This window comes from Talaromyces rugulosus, chromosome II (genome assembly GCF_013368755.1).
Source record: "Talaromyces rugulosus chromosome II, complete sequence".
Lineage (NCBI taxonomy): Eukaryota > Fungi > Ascomycota > Eurotiomycetes > Eurotiales > Trichocomaceae > Talaromyces > Talaromyces rugulosus.
Genome location: NC_049562.1, coordinates 4711516 through 4735476, shown reverse-complemented (window position 1 = coordinate 4735476; position 23961 = coordinate 4711516). Strand labels below are relative to the sequence as shown.

At 48.6% G+C, this 23961-nt stretch overlaps 5 protein-coding genes across 5 annotated transcripts; 2 read left to right on the top strand and 3 right to left on the bottom strand.

The window, feature by feature from the left end:
- Nucleotides 1-3737: 3737 nt before the first annotated feature.
- Nucleotides 3738-5229, bottom strand: TRUGW13939_04106 (uncharacterized protein; the record flags this gene model as incomplete). The annotated part of the gene is made up of 3 exons (XM_035487283.1): nt 3738-3947; nt 4011-4340; nt 4396-5229. 3 exons carry the CDS (start codon nt 5227-5229, stop codon nt 3738-3740), a joined length of 1374 nt encoding a protein of 457 aa, XP_035343176.1.
- A 7872-nt stretch (nt 5230-13101) lies between these two features.
- TRUGW13939_04105 (uncharacterized protein) lies at nt 13102-15420 on the bottom strand (the record flags this gene model as incomplete). The annotated part of the gene is made up of 7 exons (XM_035487282.1): nt 13102-14100; nt 14150-14735; nt 14790-14915; nt 14969-15111; nt 15167-15232; nt 15285-15357; nt 15410-15420. The coding sequence occupies 7 exons, from the start codon at nt 15418-15420 to the stop codon at nt 13102-13104; spliced, it is 2004 nt and encodes a 667-aa protein (XP_035343175.1).
- Nucleotides 15421-16726: 1306 nt separating this feature from the next.
- Nucleotides 16727-17295, bottom strand: TRUGW13939_04104 (uncharacterized protein; the record flags this gene model as incomplete). The annotated part of the gene is made up of 3 exons (XM_035487281.1): nt 16727-16831; nt 16912-17033; nt 17094-17295. 3 exons carry the CDS (start codon nt 17293-17295, stop codon nt 16727-16729), a joined length of 429 nt encoding a protein of 142 aa, XP_035343174.1.
- A 271-nt stretch (nt 17296-17566) lies between these two features.
- On the top strand, nt 17567-19809 carry TRUGW13939_04103 (uncharacterized protein; the record flags this gene model as incomplete). The annotated part of the gene is made up of 3 exons (XM_035487280.1): nt 17567-17617; nt 17712-17898; nt 17963-19809. 3 exons carry the CDS (start codon nt 17567-17569, stop codon nt 19807-19809), a joined length of 2085 nt encoding a protein of 694 aa, XP_035343173.1.
- A 2311-nt stretch (nt 19810-22120) lies between these two features.
- TRUGW13939_04102 (uncharacterized protein) lies at nt 22121-23866 on the top strand (the record flags this gene model as incomplete). The annotated part of the gene is made up of 1 exon (XM_035487279.1): nt 22121-23866. One exon carries the CDS (start codon nt 22121-22123, stop codon nt 23864-23866), a length of 1746 nt encoding a protein of 581 aa, XP_035343172.1.
- Between the last annotated feature and the right edge of the window lie 95 nt (nt 23867-23961).

Genomic DNA, 23961 nt, shown 5'->3' with positions numbered 1-23961 from the left:
TTTTTGGTTGGTGATCCATGACTCTTTTTTTTTTTTTTTTTTGCGGGGAGAAGTTCAAACATTTGTTTGGAAACGGGAAGCATGGTCGACGATCTAGACTTACCCCTCTTTCGTGAAGTCATAAAGTGCCGGTAGAAAGTTTATGGATGTGGTGGTGGTGCTACTGAAGTTTCAAGTGGTACCGGCAATGTGGAACGCGGCTTTTTATGGAGATTTCGATGTTAGGGCTGTGCCATGGTTCAAGGATCGGATCTTCATTCAGGTGTGGCCACGTATTGATACAACTTACCACGGATCGGAAACCAGAACTAATGTATTAATGTTTTTTTACGATTACAGACCCTGGATTTGAATTACAAAAAGAGACATCTACGTGTCCGTACTCCGTACCAACTCCGTCGGCCTGAGGCTTCAGGGGGCTGTTTATTCTTAGTGGCTACTTATCTCCGGAGGGATTCGCATCGCGGCTGATCTGGTCGGTCCTTGAATCCTTCGAGCGTTCATTGATTGCGGAGTAGGGTGCGCGTACGGAGTACTGTCGCATTCGATAACAATAGTAATCCGAAATATAACTAGCAGACTGCACATACAGTAGTAGTAAGTACCAAGCCGCGAAAGAGGAAAAATCCGGAATAGGCAATTTTGACGGGACCCGGATCCGACGCCAGTTTACAGTTTAGGTATGCTACTATACTACACTGTAACGGGGTATACCGATCGATCCAATTCAGATTCGGAGTTTTGCAACCCCGAGGGAAATTCGCGATTGAATCGTATCGCAGTGGAGATTGCTAGAAAATTCGATCGGATTATCTGATTCTGTACGGATACGTATCACGCAAAAGAAAAAAAAGAAAAAAAAGATGCTAGGAGATTGGAGTGAGACATGCTCGCTCGTTTCTTTTGCTCTCCGAAATTCCGCTCCTCCTGCTCATGTGATTGATTCCCCCCTGGTTCCGAGGAAACACGCGAGCTCCACCAAATCCTGCTAAAGCAACATCAATAGCATTTGAGTCTTTTTCCCCCCCTTCGACATAATAAGTCTTGGCTTTAAGGCTTGATTTAGTAGACAAATTTGCATTCATGGTTACAGTTGGTGTTGGTATGTGCTTTAGGAGATCTGACCGTACGGAGTACCCCGTGTCCTAAAATTATTACAATACGCATTTTCAGGTAACAAACAATACACACAACTTAACCGCGGTACGCCCGGTAATTTTTTTTGTGTGAACGTTGAGCCGTTTCTCCCCGGTCGATGGCTGTATGTTGCGGATGTACTGTACTTTAGTACGGGTAAATACGCGTTCGGAGTACGTACTAGTATACGATATGCTTACTAGATCGGGCTCTGATCCCTGATAGCCCGGGCCGCTCGAGCCTTGATCGAGATCTAATCTACTTTCGTTTTGGTGACACGAGGACGCGTGCGCATGCGTTTGTTACACAGGGCACGGAATGAAAAAAAAAAAAAAACCATTAATATTAATAAATATTTTTAAAAACAAATATTTGTTTAATATTAAATAAAATAGAAAGATATTGGAAATACAGTATGGAGTACTCCGTACAGGTAGCGAATGGATCAATAGAATTTCCAAGGCAGCATCGAAAGGAAGAATAGACTTTTAGAAATTGAAGAAGGATCAAGCCATCCATAATAATAGACGGGTTGGTTTCATTTTTCATTATTTTCATTTCAAATTTCAAGTGGCAAGAAAGGAGCAAAAGGCGAATTTGTTCAGGTGGGGATGATTCTATAGATTCCACTATGGATACAGAATAATATTGATTAACGATGATCATGGAGTGAAGAAAAATGCAGATTGCAGACACGAGCCACCTCCACTACTACTAAGCAAATACGTAGCTGGCGTCGATGTTCTGAGCTGAGACGTGGCGGGATCCCACCCAAAGTAAACCATATCGAGCACATGCACAAGTGCAATAAGGTTAGGAGCGGCCGGATTACCTATTTTGTATGGCGTGTTTTTTTTGGGGGGGTTGTACGTGCAACCGTTCAGAACCATGTAGGGCGATCAAGGAATAGCTGGCCATTGAAAATCGTTCTCTGTTACTAGGTATACTTAGCATATTCCGCCACTGAAGTGTGAAGAGTTGGTTAACTTAGTAGTATTAAGGCTGTTTCGGCATATGTTTTTAATACAGCCGGAAATTACCCTAGGGTTAGGGTTAGCGGGACGCGCCAACATCGATTCGAGATCGCTCGGGATGATCTCATGGGGAAACCAGCCAATCAGGCGCCGGCTAACCCTCCAAAAAAGCTTTTAATTCTTCGCAAAACTTGTCGAAAACCGGGAAATCCTGGAACCTGGAAAGTTGGTTGTCTAGACTTTTCCAGAGCGCAGGCATGAATCATGTACGGAGTATACGTAATACGGCACGTGGAAGGATTTATTGGCTCATTACGGAGTCGCCGTAAAGTTGTACGGTATTCCGTACTCCGTATGTACCGACCCCATCGGCATTTCCCCGCGATCAACACCACGTCATGTCCGTGCGTTTTTACCCCTTAGATTGCCGAGTCTCACATAATGAATCAGTGTATGTATGATTTATTTTATGGTTACCAATAATCGATACCCCAGTCAACTTACCAGTGCTTTTATTTTTTATTTTTTTTCAAAAAAAAAAACACGGGAGAAATACAACAGTAACAGATAAAGTCAAGATGCAAATAAGCAGAGCTGAGTGATTAACGTGCAGGGTGCAGGGTGCATGCTGCAGAAGCCGTGATTGGAAGAGATCCAGGTCAGATGACCGCGCGCCCATGCCAGATCTGAATGTGATTAAGGAATATTGAGTTTAGGCGTCGATCGGAGATCCTATAGCAGACAGCAAACAATGACAACAATGCTATTATTGATTGATCATTGCTGCTGCTACTGCAAACTCCATTAATACTGTAATCACTATACATTAACTCTGCATGCATACTTTTCGCAAAAGTTTACTCCAAGGTCTTGTTAGCTGTTGCTCCCTTAGAAGGGCAAAAAAAAAAAAAAAAAAAAGGCGCCACTTGATTGTCCATCTGATCTTGCGGGGCGCTCGGCAGCGAGAGGGAAAAAAAATCAGCTAATCACAACTCTAGAGTCAACGCTCATTTTTTCCCAACGCATCGCGTCTCATTGGCAACAAATTACGCACATCGGTCTCCACCTCAAAAAAGGAAAAAGATCGATCTAGCTGATAGGCAGTCGACTAAGGCTCAGGCGACGTATTGATTCACCTGACTAGTAGGCAACTATTACACTGCCAAGTTCCAACAGATAAGAGACGGTAAGAAAGCCCTACTGGTCTGCCAAGTCCCATAAACCATCGCGTACTACAATGATCTCACCAGGATCGTCTAACCTTGTCATCTTGAGAGAGAAAACTGAATCGTAGTAGCATGCAGGCTCCCAACGAGAATCGGCCATCTAAACACCGCTGAAAATTTCAACCGTCAAAAGTCTGATGGATACAAAATATTACTCATAGTAAAACAGTAAAGATATATGTGTACGTAAAAAAAAGTCGCCAATATCAATGGGATGTGTAAGGTGTGAAAAAAATGCCAAAAAATGGATGATACAAAAGCTTGTGCCGCCGAGAGAAGTGAAGATAAAAGAGAGAAAAAACGCCCGCCCTGGATCTCTAGTCCATTCCGTTTCTTCAGAAAACGCCATAGTTTGCAGATAAATCAAGTATTAATAAACATTAGCACCGCCCAGGAGATACTATCGATGCACTGGTGACGAAGAATCATGACTCTTTGGTTTGAGATTCGATCCCAGAGCTGCTGCCTTGTTTGCCCCCATTTTTCGGGTGAGCTTAGCGTAATGAAGGCCACACGCGTTGCACAACGTACGAGCTCCATCGGGTCCACGCCGCCATTCCGGGGTTTCCGCTCGATTGCAACTGTGGCACCGTCCGGGAGGAGCTGCCTTCTGTAAAAAAAAAGAAAGAAGTTAATATCACAATAGATGAAATGCAAGGTTGAAAAAACTTACCCCCCGTCGCTTCTTCGCGTCACCGCCTGTAAACCCTGTAGGACTCTTGAACCCATCTTGATAAAGACCCACGTGTCCATCTTCGTATCCAGTGTCAACCCTCTCGCGGCGCTGTGCTCTTTGTTCGGCCAACACCGCCTGCTCTTGACTTAAAACGGCATTGCGAATGCGCACCAGGGCTTCATGATTGCGCTGTTGCAACTGAAGCAAATCGTCGATTTCATGCACAGAGGGAAGCGATCCCAACACGGGCCCAGATCGCGGGGCCTGGTGGGCGCGTGTAGCGTAGTGCTTGGAGAACTCAACCGTTTTCGTGGATCCATCGATAATCTGTAATTCGAATTAGCGTCTTTATCATTGCTGGCGGTTCCACGAGTGGGCCTACCTCAGCCAACGACGACTCTACATCGTAGGAGTCGAGCTGTCGCTTAATTGAGTCGCTATGGGGTTGGCCCATCGGTACCCCAGCGGGCCTAGTCAACTCTCTCTTGTCGTCCATACGCATCGAGTCAATGCTTGCTTTCCAAGAGTTCCCATTGTATGAACGAGCGTCGTAAGATCCTGGTTGGCTAGTGGGAGGTTGCGATGGCCAAGAGTACGGCTGCGAGGAACTGACATATGTATTCGGAGAGGCAATTACACTAGTGGGCGCGCTGTAGTCGTACTGAGACGTCGAGATCGAAGTCGGAGCCGTTTGAGTGCTTGTCGTGGGCGATTTCCCCGACACTGACTGAAGAGATTGTTTCCGGGAATCTTGGGTGGAGAGAGAGACAAGACTGGAGCGTGATGGGTCTGCGGGAGCTGGTGAGTGTTGCTGTGGGTGGTACTGGGAGTCTCGCAAGAACGATGGCGCGGTGTTGTTCGAGAATGGGTTCGGCGGACCAGTAGGTCCTTCGGCGCTGGGTCGCGAGAGTACGTTAGGTGGCGGAGGGTGATGGTGTGCGGAATGCGATGGCGCACCCGCGGAAGGGTGGCCTGGGTAAGGAAGAGGGTTTTCGTTGCCGAGGGCTTCATGGATCGATGGCAAGGATTGGCGAGGCGGTTGAGATTGTGAAGGGTCCTTATCCAGCTCCATGGACCGGCGCGGAGCGGGCGAGAGGCTGTGCGAAGGAGGTGGTATCGAGGAGACCGGGTTCGATGGGTAGGCATAGGGAGGTGGAGGGCCTGGATACATCGTGGTTGAGCTCATTGCAGGATTGACACTAACACCTGTCGCCATTGTTGTAGAACCGCGAAGCGCTTTTTCAGTTGTGGTCTTCGAATTGGGGCAGCCGAAACTTTTTAAAACTATCTCTGCTGGACGTATCAGAAAATGGACTCGCAGATGCGCAGACCCACCGCAATGGCAAAATGACATACGAAGCTTGATTGATGGTCAATTTCCAGTGACACAGTCCCTCCAGTCGCGCCGGAGGTGAAGCAGCAACCCCGTGGATGAGATCATTCACAGTTGGCGGGTTACCTGGTCAACAACAACTGTAGCCCTACCGCGACCAGAAACAGTTTTTTTGGTCGGGCGTCCAAGAACTCGCTTGGGCCGCGACGAAGTGGGGATATAAAAGGAAAGAAAGAAAAAAGGAAGTGGGAAAAAAAAAAAAAGATGAAATGAAATGAAGAAAAGAGTAATAATAAAGTGGAATTTGGCGGTCGGCGTTGGCAGGCGAATCAGAAGGACGCGATCCCAGAGATACCGGCTCGGTCGACTTCAAGACTACGGGGACGCAGCAGGCGGACAGATCAGATCACAAGAGTTGCGAATGAGATCCGGCGGGCTTGACGGTCAAATCACGACGAAGGCGACCTTGCGTGCTGCCAGATCGCGATCCACCGACGGCTGGAATGGCTGCAGATAGAAAGAGAGGGAGCGCGCGCGCGACGTGGGCGGAGCGGGATGGTCGAAGTAAGGGATCTCAACTGCGTGTCGCGTGGGATGCGAGAGCGCAGGCTGGCTGAAATAACGCAGAATGGCACAATGGCAGTTTAGCGGCGCTGGGCAACAACAAGCCAAAATAAACGGTCGACCAGGACACACGCGAGGAGAGGGAGAGAGGTGGGGGGGGGAGCGAAGTCGAGAGGAGAAGGATGATAGAGGGAGGAATGAGGAATGTGACGAGGTGAGGGAGGAGAAGTACTAATAATACTTAGATATGAGACGAGAAGGGGAATGGACGGGGAAGGAAGCCACCAGGCGAGATCGTAGCTGCCGTTCCGGCCTGTCTCGTAATAGTCGTGATGGGAGGGGGTGGGGCGCGAAGGAACAGGAGAGTTTTCTCAATGGGGCCTAGCGCTGCGTATTTGTGTTTCAATACCAGCGCTGTTACGAGACGGTACCCGACGCGAAATGTGCGGATCTCGTCGAGCGTGTGGAGACTCTGGAGAGCCCAGCCAGGGGGGGCCCCGTAATTTAAAGCGGCTGTGCGGTACCGCTAAGTGTATAGCGTACCAGACGCAGCACACACCCGTTCATGTCGCAACGGAGTTAAATTAGATTCAGAGAAAGGGGGAGAGGGAGAGAGAGAAACGACGTGTAGATGTGCATTCTAGAGGGGTTGGATGTTTTTTTATTTATTTAGCAGTACTCCAGTTACAACGATAATAGTCGAGATTAGAGGCACCCAAGCAACTAGTAGCAAATTTTAAAAAAAAATTTCCCTCAAATTTAATTTATAATATTTTTTTCCCACCTGATCGATTGCTTGATTTAGGGGCCCAGTGCGGCGATAGAGTACGATGGTACGATCGCCAGATCATACCGATACCATACCAGACAAGTACGCGCTACGGCAGAGGCACGTACCACAAACCGAGATGAACGTAATAGAGAGAGAGAGAAAACAGGCTAGCGTCGGGGCCGCGTGGACGCTTAAAAAGGCCTGGGAAATACTAGTGCTAGTGCTAGGCTGAAGCGCCCCCCACTGTCCCAAGATGGCTTTTCATCGATCGTGTAAAGCTCGGATAATCCTCTTACCTGAAATACGCCCATTTTTGCTTGGGTTGCACAGGCTGCAGCGTTGCACGATTATGAGGCAGGAGCCACCATTGCTCTTGCTATTATGTACTCTACTACTATGGAGTACTTGATACAATAATACTACATAAACAGACCTGTAGCTATATGCGACCGGACATCTGCCGGGAAAGTGCAGAGAGAGTATCCGTACGTACTACGTACCCTTAAAAGATAAATAATTACCTCACAAATCAAGAATGGCTATTTTCTTTTCTTTTTTTTCGAACAAAGAGAAATAAATACAAATCATTAGACTTTGGCATTCATTCTTCTTCTGCATTGTTTGTTTTTCTTTGTGGCGTGCAGTGATCTCGATCGGACAGTTTTCCCGCCCTGCGGCACGATTGATACCCAGACGGTCTCTGATTGGCGGGATGTGGAAGCGGGGCGGCCGTGTGCTGGCAAGGATCAGCCAACGCGCAACGGCACCTTATTGGCGGATTCTTGGAGAGATCCATGGCTAGCGCGGCAGTTCTGCAGCGTGCTTGAGATCTGTCTGGCCGATGGCAGCCAATCAGGGCGCGCGCGGATCGGAGATCCACCGTGTTTCCGCGCGACTCGTGGGACGGTTGGCGTTGAATGACGATCGAACCGACAGCTAGTCCTAAAGCAGCTAGCTTGTCCCAATTTGGACAATGACAGGGATGGCCCCGCTTTCGCACCCTGGGCCTGCTCATTGGTCCCACGGCCAGGCTCGCATCGATCTTCACCCAGCGCCAAGAAAAAGCCGTCGTCGTCCGATCTCCTCGATCTTCAGCCCGCCCGCTGGTTTTATTCTATTGGACGCCGCAGCTGACTGCAGCTGCCCCCAACCGTAGCTGCGATGCGAGGGATCAACTAATGCTTGTTACTCCGTATTTTACTTGAATATTAATGATTTATTTCCACATGTATCGCCAACCGACGCCTCCTTGTGGGGAGAAGCACATGTGCAAACCTAATATTATTCAACTCGTAGTAAATCCTACGACGTATTATTATTATTTATTCTAAATGTTGTCCTCTGTTCTCTGTGCAATAATAACAATCAGCCAAAGTATGGCGAGAATTGCCGGGTTCTCCGGTAATAGCCTGACAGGATTCGGTTTTTTTTTTTTTTTTTTTTTTTAACACCAAACTTGCTTTTAGCTCTTGTAAACTACTACGTACATGACTGGTATTATTATTATCCATATTATCCATATTATCCATATTATCCATATGTAATGCTACTAACTAGTTAACAACATCTAAATAATAATCATAATTACATTATTTAACGCCCTTATTTCCGCGGCGCTTGGATCTTTCGGATGGCGCCACCCTTGCACCTCTTGGCATTCTCGACTGGTCACAACTTTTCCAGCACAGCCTGCCCCGATGGACTCGTTGCAGGCAGCAGCAGCAGCAGGCCACCGCTCCGATCCCGAACCTGACCAGTCCGCTTTACCGTTACCCTACTGCAGTCACCTGATTCGGAGCCATCAAGTTTTATTCTTTGCTCCTTCCTTTTCGGCTTCAATCTCCCTATTCAACCATCAGTATCCTAGTGTATTACATATTATTTATGGTTCAGTCAGCTGGACTCGTGACGATCCATTGTCCAGCTGTCCAGTCACGTGACCACGCCTTTACCGGTCATATGTGCTTTGCTTGGCAGACGCCACCGCTACAAGATGCTTACTCGTTTGCTTGCAGGATGGGGAAGACCAAAACCAGCAACGAAATAATACCAGTAAAAAATAATGGCGTTTCACATGGACGGCGCAGCTGCCGATCGATCTCATACGCGATTACGTGTATTTTACGCTGGCCGTTGAAAAGAGGGCGGAAAGAAGGTACGGTATGGTATGCGTGACTGCGCCTTCTGTGGCAGGAACCCGCCAGCCCGGGAAGCGCCTTCCTCAGTTCCTAGCTTAAGCAGCACCTGACTTCCTCTTTTTGAATAGACTCCGCCGCTCACAGTCTTCTTCTTCTTCTTATTATTATCACATTATTACTATCCTCACGCCTCTTAACTCTTAATGGCTTCGCTCTATCCCCCCAATCCAGCAACATCTCCGGCTATACCCTTTGCCATGATCTGCTCCCTCGACTGGAGTCCGCTTACTCCGTAGCTTCCTTCGCGCTGTTTGACATCATTTACGAGAGAACCAGGATACAACTCCATCCCCATCCCGTCCCTCGGACCGTCGCTGTGGGGAAGACGCCCTGGAAATTAAAGTTCCAACGGTCAGCCGATTATGAGATGTATCCATCTGTCATATGCAAGTCGCTTGACACGACTGAACAGCAGGAACCGACCGAGCATCATATCCTTACATAATCCAAGCTTTCACGCTTGGACGCGACACCTGACCTGTGCATCACCAAAAACATCACCCTTGACAGTGATGAGATCTGCCACTTGCCTGGCCCCCCCTACTACTGCGACCTGAGAGAAGCAGCACGCTCAATCACACACAAACTACTCTGTACGGAGTACCAAGTACACCCGGTCACAAAAGCATCGCCAGATTCATCTTTCCAAAATCCAGAGGTCCCAAATTTATAAATTTGGAGCAGCAGCCGATCTCAACTGTGGACCCTGCCGAGGTCCAGTGCACGCAACGTTAGCACTTAGAGCCAACCATCGCGATGACAGCTCCACTGCCCCATTCGTGAGGCTGCGTAATTTCCCACGCAGATGGGCTCGCCAGCCCGTCGACACCGACTTCAAGCCGGTTCTCCCCTAAACCGTTGGACTGGAATAGCGACTTACTCGCCCTTTTTTTTTTTTTTTTTTTTTGCGAGTGTCCGCAATATGTCAGACTGTCAATCTGTCACTGTTGGCGCGCCAAGCATTGCGCTAACTCCTGCCCGACCCTTCTTTTCGCGACATTATCGGGGTTTTTCCTGGCTACAGCGTACAGAGTATTCCGTGGCGGCATAGCAATAACCAGCTCTATTAATTGTCTCCAATCCAGACCCAGCCGGAAAAAGAATCCTAGCGAGAAGCCGTTTTTCCATAACAGAGTACCCTGCGCCTAGCAACTCTAGCTGGGGACGATCGCTTCGGCTGAATCCTGTCAACAGTGCCGCTCGGCTGGCGCCGTACCGTTCCACCGTTGCCAATCTGCGCGATCTTACTGCTAAAAGGGTTAAACGTCCGCCGAGTCATTAACCATTTAGATGGCAGTTGACCCCCCCCTTAGGACGTCTTAGCCAGGAGCTTATTCTCTTGGCGGTCGCTTGCACGTCCTGTCTCCCCTCGCTACCGGATCAAGCCTTTGATCTGGCATACGGTAAGAGAAGGGGCGGAAGATCCCGCCCGTCCTCATAGACTCCTTGCAATTAGCTTCTCCACGAGAAATTCAAGGCCTGGCATGTTATGTCTGACGAACGTGGATGAACAGGTGAACAGGCGAACATGACGGCCGAGCTTATCGATCGCAAGATCTCGATTCCAACTCTTGTGCCTTTGCACCATTTAAATTACTTTGCCCAAAAATGTGAATTTCACACTCCGGACACCTCACCGAAAAAAATAAATTTTCTTCTCATATCAACTCACAATAAGGACTCATTTTTGGGCCCTTCTGTGACAAGGAGAAAAAAACAGGTACGACGAGCACAGACACAGGAAGCTCTCGACTCCTAGAGCTGTCCAGGCCCAGGTTCACCCATTTCCGCAAGTGGTGATGGCAGCTGTCGATCGAGATTCGGATGGGTCCCCGGAAACAGCTCAACGGCATTTAGTTGTACGTATTATGTATAAATGAGCTTTTAATCTAACCTGTCCAGACGCTACTCAGATGCACGGGCCCGATCAGAGAGTGGTCTAAGTCCAACGGCTTGGGGCAAGCCGTTACTCTACATGGACTATGGAGACCTTACGTATGTTTTGTTTGTTGGGGGCTGTCTCCCGGGACTTTCTCCCCTAGAGCAGAGCTGAAGCCTAGGGGTAGTTTATCACAAAGATGTGGAAGGGTGTACTACTACTACGGAGTACTCCGTACTAGCCTTGATCCTTTCGCTGTACCGTCTGTAAGTACCGAGCATTTGACAGGTGCTAACATGGTCCAAGATCCCTTTAGGAACTCAAATTACAGATCAGCAAGCCACGCTTTCGTTTAACAACCAACAAACAAGCCAAGCCGAGGTCCAACCTGGGTATTCACGGCGTATACTCAAGTCATGTATACCGCAAGACATGTCTTCCAAGACGAAATCGCCTTTAAATTTCTAGGCTATTCGGAATCTGGGTGGCTAATTTGGTGCATCTTGATTGGAGCTCAACCTACAACAAAAAAGTCGCCTTGGCTTCCTTCACCGCGCCGCCTTTAGTCTACCACTGGCGGTGTGGATCTCGATAAACGGCGCCGGTCCTAGTTCTCCGTACCGTTTTGACGATGGTGATGAAAATCAGCACATGGGTCCAATTCGGCAGCCATTTGCTGCCTATCAAGGAAGGGGCATGAACTAGGGGGTCGCACCATTACCCTGTTGGCAAGATAATCTGGTGGTCAAAGCCCCGAACAGGGGCAAGCCTAGGCTATACTAGCCACGCGATATGTCGGAGTACCCGTTATTAATACTTAGAACAGGGATTCAACGAGTGGCTACAGGTCTGCCCGTCTTGTTCGTCTCCCTTAGTTCTCCAATGGAAGAATGCAGATTTGGCCAAGTGTCGCCCGCAATAACACAGCTGACCGAAAATGCTACGCTGGGGAGCAGTTTAACAGGATTAACTTATAGCAAATAATGCGACGAAAAGGATGTGGCCGTTTCCTGGCTTGAGTCTTCTTGCATTGGCTCATCAACCCGGACCAGTCGAATGCCTGGTCTTGAATCGTCACCATGCAAGAGAACTAATGCGAACAGCTGCAGATTGCGCTGTGTGTGCGTGTCTGCATATATGCGCGTGTGTGATCTGTCTAGATTAGTATTCTGCAGGCCCCAATCTCCGATTCTTTGGGTTTTTTCATTCGCCACCCTCTGATCCCGAGTGATGCACCTGCTCAAAGCCCGTCACAGTGGATTTCCAAGGATTGGCCATGTTTTGGTAAGAAGAATACAACAATCTGAGCGCAAGTGGCAAGAAAAAATGCAAATCATTTTCCAGCCAGTTCACATATCAATCTGATTCAACGGATTTCTTTTTATTTAAAACAAAGAAACTTGATATGTCTACAGTTTAAAAAAACAAGCATGGCGGGGAGGAATAATTATTAATACCAAGAGAACCGTGCATCTTGCTCAACTTGTTCTAGGCTCTCGATGGGGTTTGAAAAATTTGACTTTTGCATGGTCATGGCACTCGAAGAACTCGTTTTATCCTTGCTTTCATATAACACTGCCTCGAAAGTCATAGCCCGGAGTATTTAAAGCTCAAAGCGTTTCAATATATATATATATCCTTTTTTTTAATTTAAATCAAACATAGCTTATGTTCGTACTTTTGTTTTTGACCAATTACTTTAGGACGGGTTGCTTTTATTTAGAGTAGTTCAAAAAAGGTATCATTTCTCTCCGATCATAAACCCAAATCATCGATACATACATTTATACTCCGTGCATGGCTTAAGAACGATAAACTAGTTGATTCCCACGTAGTTCGCAAAAAAAAGGTGTAAAAATTCCCCTTACTTCGCGTTTGCTAGTCTTTTATCGTCTTGTTTCAATGTAACTTTTATATTAGTATCTCAACATCAATTTTTACCAAAGCCACCTAGTGTTTATACATGTAGAGGAGATGTTGTATGCCTCATTCGCGAATTGTAGACTGGTTAAGCTTAAATGTTGCACTAGTTGTAGCCAAGACCGGAATCGTTGACAGGATCGGTGTTTATGCAGTGGAACAAACGACTATATATGTAAAGTGTCGCAACGCTGAATTCTAGAAGTTGTCTATGTAACACGGTTAGGTTGATATATGTTGCGGTACGGAACAAAGTTTTTATATCGACTACACCAATATACTAATAATCAGTAGTCAGTTTATGTATCTCGGACGGAAACAGTCTGGTAATAGCATGAAAATAACCCATTTAATCTTACTCTATGTATGTAGATCAAACGGTGGTCGCTAAAGATTTACGTATATGAAGAAAATATAATAAATCACGCTTTCTTTCCCGTCAACATCTGCCAACCAACGCTTTCGTTTTTCCCTTCCTTCTCAGTAATTTCATGGGCCGCCTTGACAAGGTCGTACGCGATTTTCTCAGACACGACGCTGTCGCTATGGTAGTCTGGATGGTTTGCTACAAACTCGCGGAGCCATTTCGCCCCAGTCCAGAGCGTTCCGTCCGCGCGTTTCCTAATCAAGTCGAGATACCGTGCCAGTGCGCACCGTGTTTCGACGTCGACGTTGACGCTGTTCAAATAGAATTCGACCAGAGGGACGAGACCTGGGAAGGTGCCGTCGGGAGAGCCGTTGATGATGTCTGCGATGCTCATCAATGCGTACTCGGACTCGACAGGTCCCAACGGCGGCGATGGGGGAGCACTGGGTGCAGCAGAAGAAGGGCCTGCAGAAGCTGGCCCGCTCCCATTCTCCTGAGGTCGCGGCGTTCGAGATGGGAATGGGTTCTTGCGGAAATAAAATTTCTTCTCTAGGACCGCGTTGCGAGCATGTGCTGTTTCCATGTTTTCCGTAGTTCGCGGTATGGGAATGTAGAAATTCAAGTCGAAGCTGAGAATGGCCCGGGTGATGAGGACCATGAAAATGCTAAAGGCAGCGTTCTCGAAATCCGTCATCTGAATCTCCATTGATCGGAACTCCACTCTCCAGCCAATATCTTTATCCAGTGGTGGGGGTTTGAACCGCATGTGTTGCCAGTTGGTCGACTGGAGGTTCTCAAAGTGGTTGACTTCGTTGATATCCAACTCTTTCAAGTCTTCCGAAAAAATCACGATGGGGTCTCGAATAAACAGATGAGCAAAGTGGGTTGCCAGTAAATCATCCATGCCGCCTTCAATTAATCTCGCCTTAAGCTCTTCGTCAATCACAAGGTCGGGATCAAGATACTCCTTTCGTAAGCGTGGGTCCTGAGAGATATATGTAGAGTTTGATGCATATCGGGATTTGGGGATTCGCCAACGATCGTTTTTGAGAGGCTGGTTTGATATTAGCTTGACCCGTGTATTGCTATACAGCGGCACTTACCACTTCACCCAGTTCTTCAGGCGTTCTGCAATCGACAGCACGACTGATTTGATTCCACCGCACATCGGTGTCTACGAGGAACCCTTTATAGATGGGCGTCGCAGCTGTTAATGCCAGTAGAATTGGGCCGAGCGGGCTCAACTGGTCGTATAGCTTCCTGCCTTCTGTTATGTTCTTCGCTTGGAACGTTATTTGTAGGCAACAGCTGCCCATACCAAAAGCCATGGCATCCATGTAAACATGGCCTTCCTTGGCGGCTCCGTTCCTTACATCGGCATCCTCGGGCCAATCATGCAGATCGTAATTCACCGTTGGGTCGTGGAAAGGCCATGGGGTTTCCTTGTCTTTGAATACGGGTACATTTATTTCAACCTTGCGCCCACGCCGTGACCTGATATTTCCGGCTAATGTTGGAAATCTGATATGAGGATTGGCGATTTCATCTGGGACAAACTGAGATCGGAGAGCGGGGCCGGAAGGAGGAAAATATGGCCGAATGTAGTCGTCCTTGGTTCCAAGTCGCGGAAATGTAGTGAGGGTGACTGGGTATTCATTCGGGGCCATATGACCTTTGGCGATTTCTCGTCTGGAATCAGACTCTTAGCGCGCGATTCTATACGGATGTATTCTCAAAGCATACCTCCAGCGCATATTTGACTCCACCTTTAGCAAATCTCGAAAGTCAATCCCCCACGGCCGTCCTGGTGTGGCTTCCAGCATGAACCTCCCGAATTCGGGGTGGAATGTGGGCAGAGCTTCTCCGGCTCTAGGTCATCAATTAGCAGTCTTCCCATTTGAACCCCTGATAGACACCCTTACCGTTCTGCTGTCATGCCGGGTACCTCTCCTCCAACCTTCCACAGGGCCTCATTCCGCGCGAGGGACTTGAGGATTTCAGCCTGGGCAAGGGACAGGCGCACTTTTTGGTTTTCTTCATCGAACGCCACAACGAGGTATTCGACCTAGCCAGTCGTGCACGTTAACATTGACCAGCAACTTCTCGCCGGGAAATATTACCTCATCTCCCCAAAGCAGCGCATCTCGTTCTTTCCCTTTGGCTCGGTTCCATATCGCAAGGAGTTGCTGGCACACGGTCAATTCCTCCACCGACAAAAACCTCGTTGGTATAACAAACCTCGATGCCCCAACTCCGGACTTTGGCGGCGTTCTTCTTCGCCTCGGGCCATTCCAGTGCGGTTCCTAGTTGTCTTGCGCATTCAAAGTCAGCACATGCATTAATTACTGGTAGATATTCCTTACAGTAGCCCCATTGCAATCAAAAGTTATAGGGAGCAAAATCGGTGCGGGGCTTCCTCAAAATGTAGTAGACAGAAGAAGCCAGCGCATTGGTCGAGAGATTGTTCGCCCGCAGCCAGCAGAAAGAGAAGCACGGCGGTCTTCAAGAGCCGTGAGTCGATATTCTCATTCTCACCCCTCACCTGCCGAAGACATGATTCTTATCGGCGATTGATTGCAGGCTGATTCCTAAGCAGCGATGTGGGGGGGATGAAAAAGCGCGGCGGGGCAGCTGCGACTCGCTCGGTTGGCGGCGGGATCGTGATGAGTAATGGTGATGTTTTTGCTCTTCATCTCATCCTCTCCTCTCCTCATCGTTGCGCTCAAGGTGGCACGAGATGTTGAGTAGCAGCAGACAGGGACAGGCACCGCGCCAGCCGCATCAATAAGGGCGATGGTGTGCTCTGTGGCCGATTCGATTGGCAGAGAGATCAGCTAGATCTGCACGGCTAGCTTTTTGCATGCATTGCAAGTTGGTTGGACCATCGTTTATAGAAACATCCAGGCTGTATTCGATGTTAATATGTCTACCCAGACTCTATCTTCCAGGCTTTATTCATGGTGTCTATAGGCGGCCCTCCGTACATGTTTAACTCTGTTCCTTGATGTCAAATAGTTTCCCCGCGTTCCTAGCAATGTATATCTAGGGTCTTTCAGCAGCCTGGAGCAAAAGTTATATGGTTTCACGTTAACGAAGCAGGCAAAGACTAGTTGATTTTAAGGCTGCAGCCTGCAGCTCATGCCCAATAAAAATCAGTCGTAACCCAAAAGAGAATGTCGTACCACCGAGAGATGCGTGAGACAGTATTTTTAATAGTGGTAAAAGCAAAACATATGTACACTGCGAGTAAATATTAGTCACCAAATGACTAAAGTGCTGCATAAGTCCATTAAAGGGAATGAGGTATTCCCGGATTCGATCAACGGCTGCTAGATGGGGGCTCTACATGCTCGAATTACTGATGGCAGCGCGTTTGGGGTATGATCTTTACCTAGGACTGAGGCAAGGACTGCCCTGCGACTTGAAACGGCCAGGCCCCGGGGGCAGACAGCAGTGGGGTGGATATATTTGATCTCGGTTTGTCCATCTACGATCCCTTTCAAAGGGCATGAATGGTACACGGCAGTAGAAAACTAGTTTATTTGTAGATAATTCCAACTCCAGTAATGTCAACGATTAATGTCAAACTATATGTACATCATCGGATCTATGCCGGCTGCAAGTCGCAAAGACGAAGAGAGGTGGAAAACATGGTATATCGGGCGACCATTGCGGCCATCCTAGTTGCTCCGCTGGCCTTCCTTTGCGGCGCGCAGTTCGTCCATCTTGGCGACTCGCTTTCTGAATTCATTGTATTGGCATTTTTCATAGATATGTCGTTCAGTCTAATAGTGATGTGCAGAGTTAGCAAAACAGTCCAAGCTTAAGAGGAAACAGCAGCGCGGAGATTCGAGTGTCAGCATACCTCGCACTTCCAGGGAAGGTAGTATTCGTCTCGTCGGCAGCGGTTAAGTGGAATCAACAGATGGGCGCAAGAGTCTCGGTATGCAAGAGGAAGTCGGGCATCAGACATCTCCTGGTGCGTGGCTAAAGATCTTGTGTCAGATGGACAATTCAACGAAACGACCGCGACTCTGGGGAAATTACCAGTGCCATCTGACACGCCCGCAAGGCTCTTGACAGTCTCGACAACTGTCATGTTGGACCGGGTCTTTGAGGAGTCAATTGAGTGTTGCTGTGCTCTTCTTCGAGGTCCCTCTTTCCAGTGTCGCAAGCTCACCTGTGGAGTTTCCGTTCCGTCGAGCCCCGTGACACGCATCACGTGACCCAAGACTCCTCGGCAGCGCATTTGGTTTAGCGCCTCCGGGCACTTTACGCGTGAGCGAGAGCAACGCGTAATTATTCGCGACTTCACCAATCTCGCATTATCCCTGCGAGCCACCGTGGCTGAGACTGAGAATTCTGATATCGGCATTGAGGATTGGGGTCTAAGGAAGCAGCAAATGAAACCAGACTACGCCCTTACGATAATCACTGCGTTTTCCAACCTTGAGTATTGATCCCAGCGCCCATTTTGACTAGTGACGTGCCTCTTCAAAAGAGGCCGATAGAAGTCAAAAATGGCGGCGGGGAGCGGTGAAGGTGCCATATATTCTGCAACCTATAGTGGAGTGAGATTACCCCCCCTGTACTCAAGCGAATGCCTTTTGTTCGACGCTGCTTCATTTTTCTGCAAAGTGAAGAAACTAACATGCGTGCTTCCAGGTCCCTGTCTACGAGTTCAAGTTAGATGGTGAAAGTGTGATGAGGCGGAGGGCGGACGATTGGATCAATGCGACACATATACTCAAGATAGCAGGGTTTGATAAACCCTCTCGAACGAGAATCCTGGAACGTGAGGTACAGAAAGGTGTACATGAAAAGGTTCAGGGTGGTTATGGAAAATATCAAGGTACGTTATTGGAGTGATTCGCCGATGAGGTCTAAAAAACGATGAGGTCTCATTGATTGGCTAGGAACATGGATTCCGCTATCAGAAGCCCGGCTCCTGGCCGAGCGCAACAATATTCTCGCCAAAATCCGCTCTATCTTAGATTACGTTGCAGGCGATCAAAGTCCACCGCCAGCGCCAAAGCATACTACTGCCTCTAAGCCTCGAGCCCCACGAGCAACGGCTGCTTCCAAGCGGGCAGCCGCCCAAGCCGCCGAGGACTCTTTAAGAATGAGGGCGCCTCGGATGAGCGCCGCTAGTTTCTCGCAAGAAAAATATGAAATGCCGCCTCCATTTGAAGAAGAAGAGTCGCTTGACCGCGCTACGTTGAACTCACCATCTATAATGGCCGAAGAAGATATGGTGCCAATGTCGCAGCACTCGACCCAATCGAGAAAGCGAAAGCATAGAATGAACGAGATGACTGTTATGTCAATAAGCGAACAGGAACATATCCTGTATGGAGACCAGCTTCTAGACTATTTCATGACTGTGGGCGATGCTCCAGAAGCAGCAAAGGTGCAACCTCCGGCACCACCGGCCAACTTTCAAGTCGATCGGCCCATCGATGATCAAGGCAATTCGGCACTCCACTGGGCTGCTGCCATGGGAGATTTGGACATTGTGCGAGATCTCCTCCGGCTAGGCGCCAACGTACAAGCAGTATCTGTCCACGAAGAAACGCCACTGGTGCGTGCGGTCTTGTTTACCAACAACTATGAAAAGAAGACAATGTCTGCATTGGTGAACCTCCTTCAAGACAATCTCACCTTCCGGGACTGGTTTGGAGCCACGGTCTTTCATCACCTAGCAGAGACCACTCGAAGCAAGGGTAAATGGAAGAGCGCCCGGTATTATTGCGAGGTTCTGCTCCAAAAACTCCGTGACAGCCTCCCTCCCCAAGAACTAGAAATGCTGCTTTCGTGTCAAGATTCGAATGGGGATACACCGGCTCTTGTAGCTGCTCGGAATGGAAATTTCCGCTTGACTTCTTTGTTTCTTCTCCACTGTCCCGACTCGGGTAACTTGGTGAACCAAAAGGGCGAGACGGCTGTCAACCTTATGGATCAAGCCAATGCTGAACGTACAATTCCTCTCCCTCCATCTAGCGTGACTTATGCCAATGAACAGCATGATCCTGAAAATGCCGGCGCCATTGATAATAGGAGTGCCCCGAAGCAGGCGCCTGAGGCTGCTACGACATCTGCATTGGCTTCTAGAATTGCATCACTCATGGACGAGGCAAACCGAAAGCTGACACAAGCGTACGGGAGCGCCAACGTTGGACACGAGAGTGCGGACGCGACAAGCCCGCAAGATCTATTCCAGCAACTAGAGAAAGACCGAGAGATTATTCGAAAAGAAAAAATGGCTTTGGTATCTCGAGAAAATGCGAGCGACAGTCTTGAAACACAGACGACTCAGTACCGAGATATCGAGGAGCGATGTATATCACTGGTTGAACAAATTCATCATCGAAACCTGTCAGAACGGTTCACGGCGGCGGAGGACCAGCCTTCAACCAACGGTAACGTGAATGAAGACGAGCTACAACGGCGATATGCATTAGTTCGAGAAATGATCTCGGCACAAACGTCGCGGCGAGCTGCCGTTCGGGATCTCATTCAACAAAAAGCAGACGCTGGAGTGAGTACAAAACTAGACATGCACCGCAAGCTAGTTTCGCTTGCAACGGGCTTGAAGGAGGACGAACTGGACCCAATGTCGGCCGAGCTAGCGGAAACACTGGAGTTCGACCGGGTTAACGAAAAGACGTCGGATGAAACTTCATTGGCAGGACGAGCATTGCTCGCCAGTGAAAGAATCGCGCAGGCAATGCCACCCAGTTTTACTGTTCCGGTTGATGTTTGAGGAGCGTCTCATCCGGGCTTTCATGTACAGTTTTGTTTCTTTTTGTTCCGAGTATATGCGCAAGAGGTCAATCACTCATTGTTGACGCTTTGCATGACATGTCCAACTTCTTAGTATTTCCTCTTTGTGATTTTTATTATATTTGCCTGGTGGTTTGTTGAGTCTTTTTGTCTCGAAGCATCATGCTTGAGCGAGAGGCCATCGCGTTACCACGCCGGTTCGAACTCCGATACCCGTTTCTTTGTTATTGCCTCTGCATGTGGCTTTGTATAATGTCTATAGCTATAGTGTGACAATCAATCCATATCCAGACATGAGTTCTGTTCGAAGTATCAATTGATATAAATATGTATATATAGCAACTGATACCTATGTATACCTATGTGTTATATACTAGTTGGTTGTTTGTTGTGTTCCTTATATAATTTTACAACGCAGACTCTTTTGAGTTAAACTGCAAAGCAACATTGAAGCCCTATACTTTATATGTTACAAGTTCATCACATCCAATCCAATCTATTGCTGCCGATCATAATAATAATAAAGCATCAACCTGACAAGTCAGTAACGGAGTGTGGGGCGGCGCTGGATGGCCAGGCGCGGCCACGTTGACACGGCGGGTCCGTCCGTCGGGGCAACGGCAGCCAACCAGCGGGTGCCACTGGCGACAAGCCCCACTTATTGCCACTTATTGGTCCTGTGATTGGCCATGGCGCCTGTCGAAGGCGCCCGTAAGGCTAACTAAAGCCCAATTAGGTTTAACCGGGTCGACTTTGCCATCCATGGTTCTGCTCACCGCAAAGTAATAATCTCATTTCCTTTCTGATGAGTATCTTCTTATTGCATGGCAATAAATACCCCGTACAAAGAAAGTATGCCGACTGAGCGGCATCCTCATTGTCATGATGCATGGCAAGGCTGATCTCGCAGATAGTACGTAGCTACGTCAATGGCACCCAATGAACGCAACGAGCAGACGTAGACCGGCATTCTGGCCCATTATTGGCGTGTTCTGCCAGGCAAGGCTCAAGCCTGAGACGCCGGCCCCCCCCTGCTTGGCGCTGTTATTGGCCGGCGCGGTGGGTCTGCCGCTCGTCACGCTCCCCCAATGAATCCTGTTCTTTTGTGGTCACGTTTTCTTCCGCGCTCCTTCCTCGCTCTCTCCTCATCGCTTTCTCCATCCGCGCTTCCCCATCTCCGTCTCCTCTCGTGATCGCTTCCTCCATCTTTTCTTACTTTCTTTTTTTCTGGGATTTGCCTCTTCATTCACTCCTCTATTTTCTGCATCTTTATTTGAAGCCCCGAAAATCCCTTGCAAATCCCTCCTTCCCACAAAAGTATTGAAAAAAAAAAAACAACAAAAAACAACAAAAAACAACAAAAAAATAGCGACGGCTATATCCTATCTCCCCCCCCCCCCCCCCCTGAAACCTCCCTCGCCTCCCGCTTTGTTTTCGCCCGCTTGACACTCGACTACTCGCACACTTAATCGTTTCTTAATTCTGACTCAAGACCGGTGCTTTCGATATTTGCCTTTGGCCACCGTCTTTTCCCACCCTTTTCACACACTCTTGCTCCGTTGGTCCAGGCGTTAACCCGAGTTACTTTCAATCCGTGGTCGCGTCCGCTTCCACACGATCCCGTCGCTATCCAACTTTCCACCACCACCCACGTCCGTTCGCCACCTACACGCGACCATCTCTTTCGCTCAACCAGATTGGCTAACTCTTTACGAATTCTGCATCAGCATTTGATTCTTATTTTTCATCTTATATATTTTTGTTTGCTTTTATGCAGCGAGTGGAACTGCAGTGCATCCGCATCTCGCTCTCTTGAATCGACTGGCCCGGCCCTTTTCTTCTGTCGCCTCAGATCCAACCTACCCATCGATCAAGTATCGCTCGATTATTCTTCGTTGTATATTTTATCTATTGCATCCGGCCTCCACTTGAGCGTTGAATACTTTTGATACCTACTGCCAATTTTTGTTTCTCGGTATGTCTCTCTCTTAACTTGAATGTTCATCATTCGAGCTCACTACTGACGGACTATTCACGTGCAGATTCTTTTTTGTCTTGACAACGTCCGTCTTAATATCGGTAATCATTTACGAACAAGAGAAAACCTTTGACCCCCACCCCGGTCAAAACAAAATCGCAATTTGTTCCGACTAAAGCCTTTTTTTTTTTTTCACACTGTTCACTCTTCTTCTGGACGGCCGTGCGATTTTCTCCTTCCCAAATCGGGATACGATCCTTGCACATATCAACTTCTTTTCGATACCCTCTAATTTCATTTACAACCAGTGAGTATGGACGCAGGCGGTCTTGCTCACATGACACACAACTCTTTGAATGGCGGCACTCTTGGCGTCCCCGGTTCTGGTTTTGCTTCTCGCGGGAAAGGATCTCACATTAAGCGCCTGAGCGTTACTCCCCAAGTCTCAACGATTGATGAATCAAGACCTTCTGCTGTCGCCACACCGCGGACCAGTCGTTCTCATCTTCTTGCTGGCTTGAGGACTGCTCCCAAATCCGCAACTATCCCATCTCATCAACAATCTCAGGGCCTTGGCCGTGTTGGCCTAGAAGGAAGCCGCTATGGTATCTCAAATAGAGGTGGCGATCGAGTTCCCCAAACTGCCATTGGCAGCACCTTCTCACACCGTTCATATGGACTGGATTCGCATAATTCAAACATAAAGCTTGGCTCTGGTCGCCCCATGTATTCGCTTCCGGAACAGGTCCTAGCACCTCCTGCTATTGACATAGGGGACGGTGAAGGAATGGATGAGAAGGTATACGCTGAACTGATGTCTACCAACTTGTTTCTTGCTGCCCAGCAGCAGCGCCTCCAGCAACAGCTTCTCAGCGTTACCGCTGCTGCACAGCAGTTTCAAAACTTGAACCTCGGCGGAACTCCCCTGAACCAGCAGTTCCACCAACAACAACAACATCAGCAGCAGCAGCAGCAAAGTCAAATTCCGTCTTTCGTTCCAGGAATGAGTATGTATCAAATGCAGTTGCAGCAAGGCATGCAGCCTATTGTCCAGCCAGTTGCTGGTCAGCCTGGCCTCTATTCAGTCTTTAATCCGATGACCGGCCAACAAAGCTTCGTTTTTGACAACAACATAACATCTCCAGTGGAGGAGGATCCTCTTCCATCTTACAACGAATCTGTACAGTCACCTTATGGAAATTATCCACCACCGTTCCATGCCGAGGTCTCTCCTCCCCCGGAATCGAGCCATTCCCCGGCTCACATTTCGTCTCGCTCAGTGTCTCCCAAAGACCTCCCATCTCCTCCCCCGGAAGTCGCCCCTCTTCCGCCTCCTTCTGCAAACGCTTTCCGACGTGGTCATAAAAAGACGCCTTCGTTTGCTCCTGGTTTGAGGACCAACACCGACATTGCACGTACCGGAAATGTAGGACCGCGATCCGCTGGTTTCCCCCAGACCCCCATGACTGGAACATTTGGACCTGGCCAGGGACGCGCTGGTGAGCACCCTATTCGTCAGCCTCGCGGTCCTCCATCTCTGGAGGAGCTTGTTGCGAAGCCTACCTCGAAATTCGAGGGCAGCAAGAATTTCGCTACTCGTCAACGGCGACGTGCCGTTCACAACTTGGTACGAGCGGGAATTGAGCGACGCGGCGAGTCCAGAAGCAATCACGGCAGTGGGGGAAGTAACACCCCAGCCAGCGAGACTGAGTTTATCTTTTCCGTTTCCGATGAAGATGACAGCAGCCGTGGCAGCGGCAGCGGCAGCCTTTCGAGCAAACCCAGCCTTGGAAGCCTTCGTGCTTTCGCTAACGGCGCTATCGGCTCGGAAATGAAGGAAAAGGACCGCTCGTCACGCGAGCGAGGCACTGTGGAGAATTTGTACACACTCTCAACGCCTTCGGAGGAAGGATTCCCCACCGTTATGTCACCTATTGAACCACCATCTACGGCTGCTATTGTTGCTGGTCACCGATCCGCTTCTCAGAATACTGAGCGACGGAAGACGCCTATGCTGGTACTGTCCAGTGCCGAAAAACGCAAAAGTCCAGTTGCCTGATACCTCAACTATCCATGCTCTTTCTCGGGGTACGAACTGGTAGAAGGTTCTACCCGGGACCTGGTCATCTGATATTACTTTCCAACCTTCTCTTA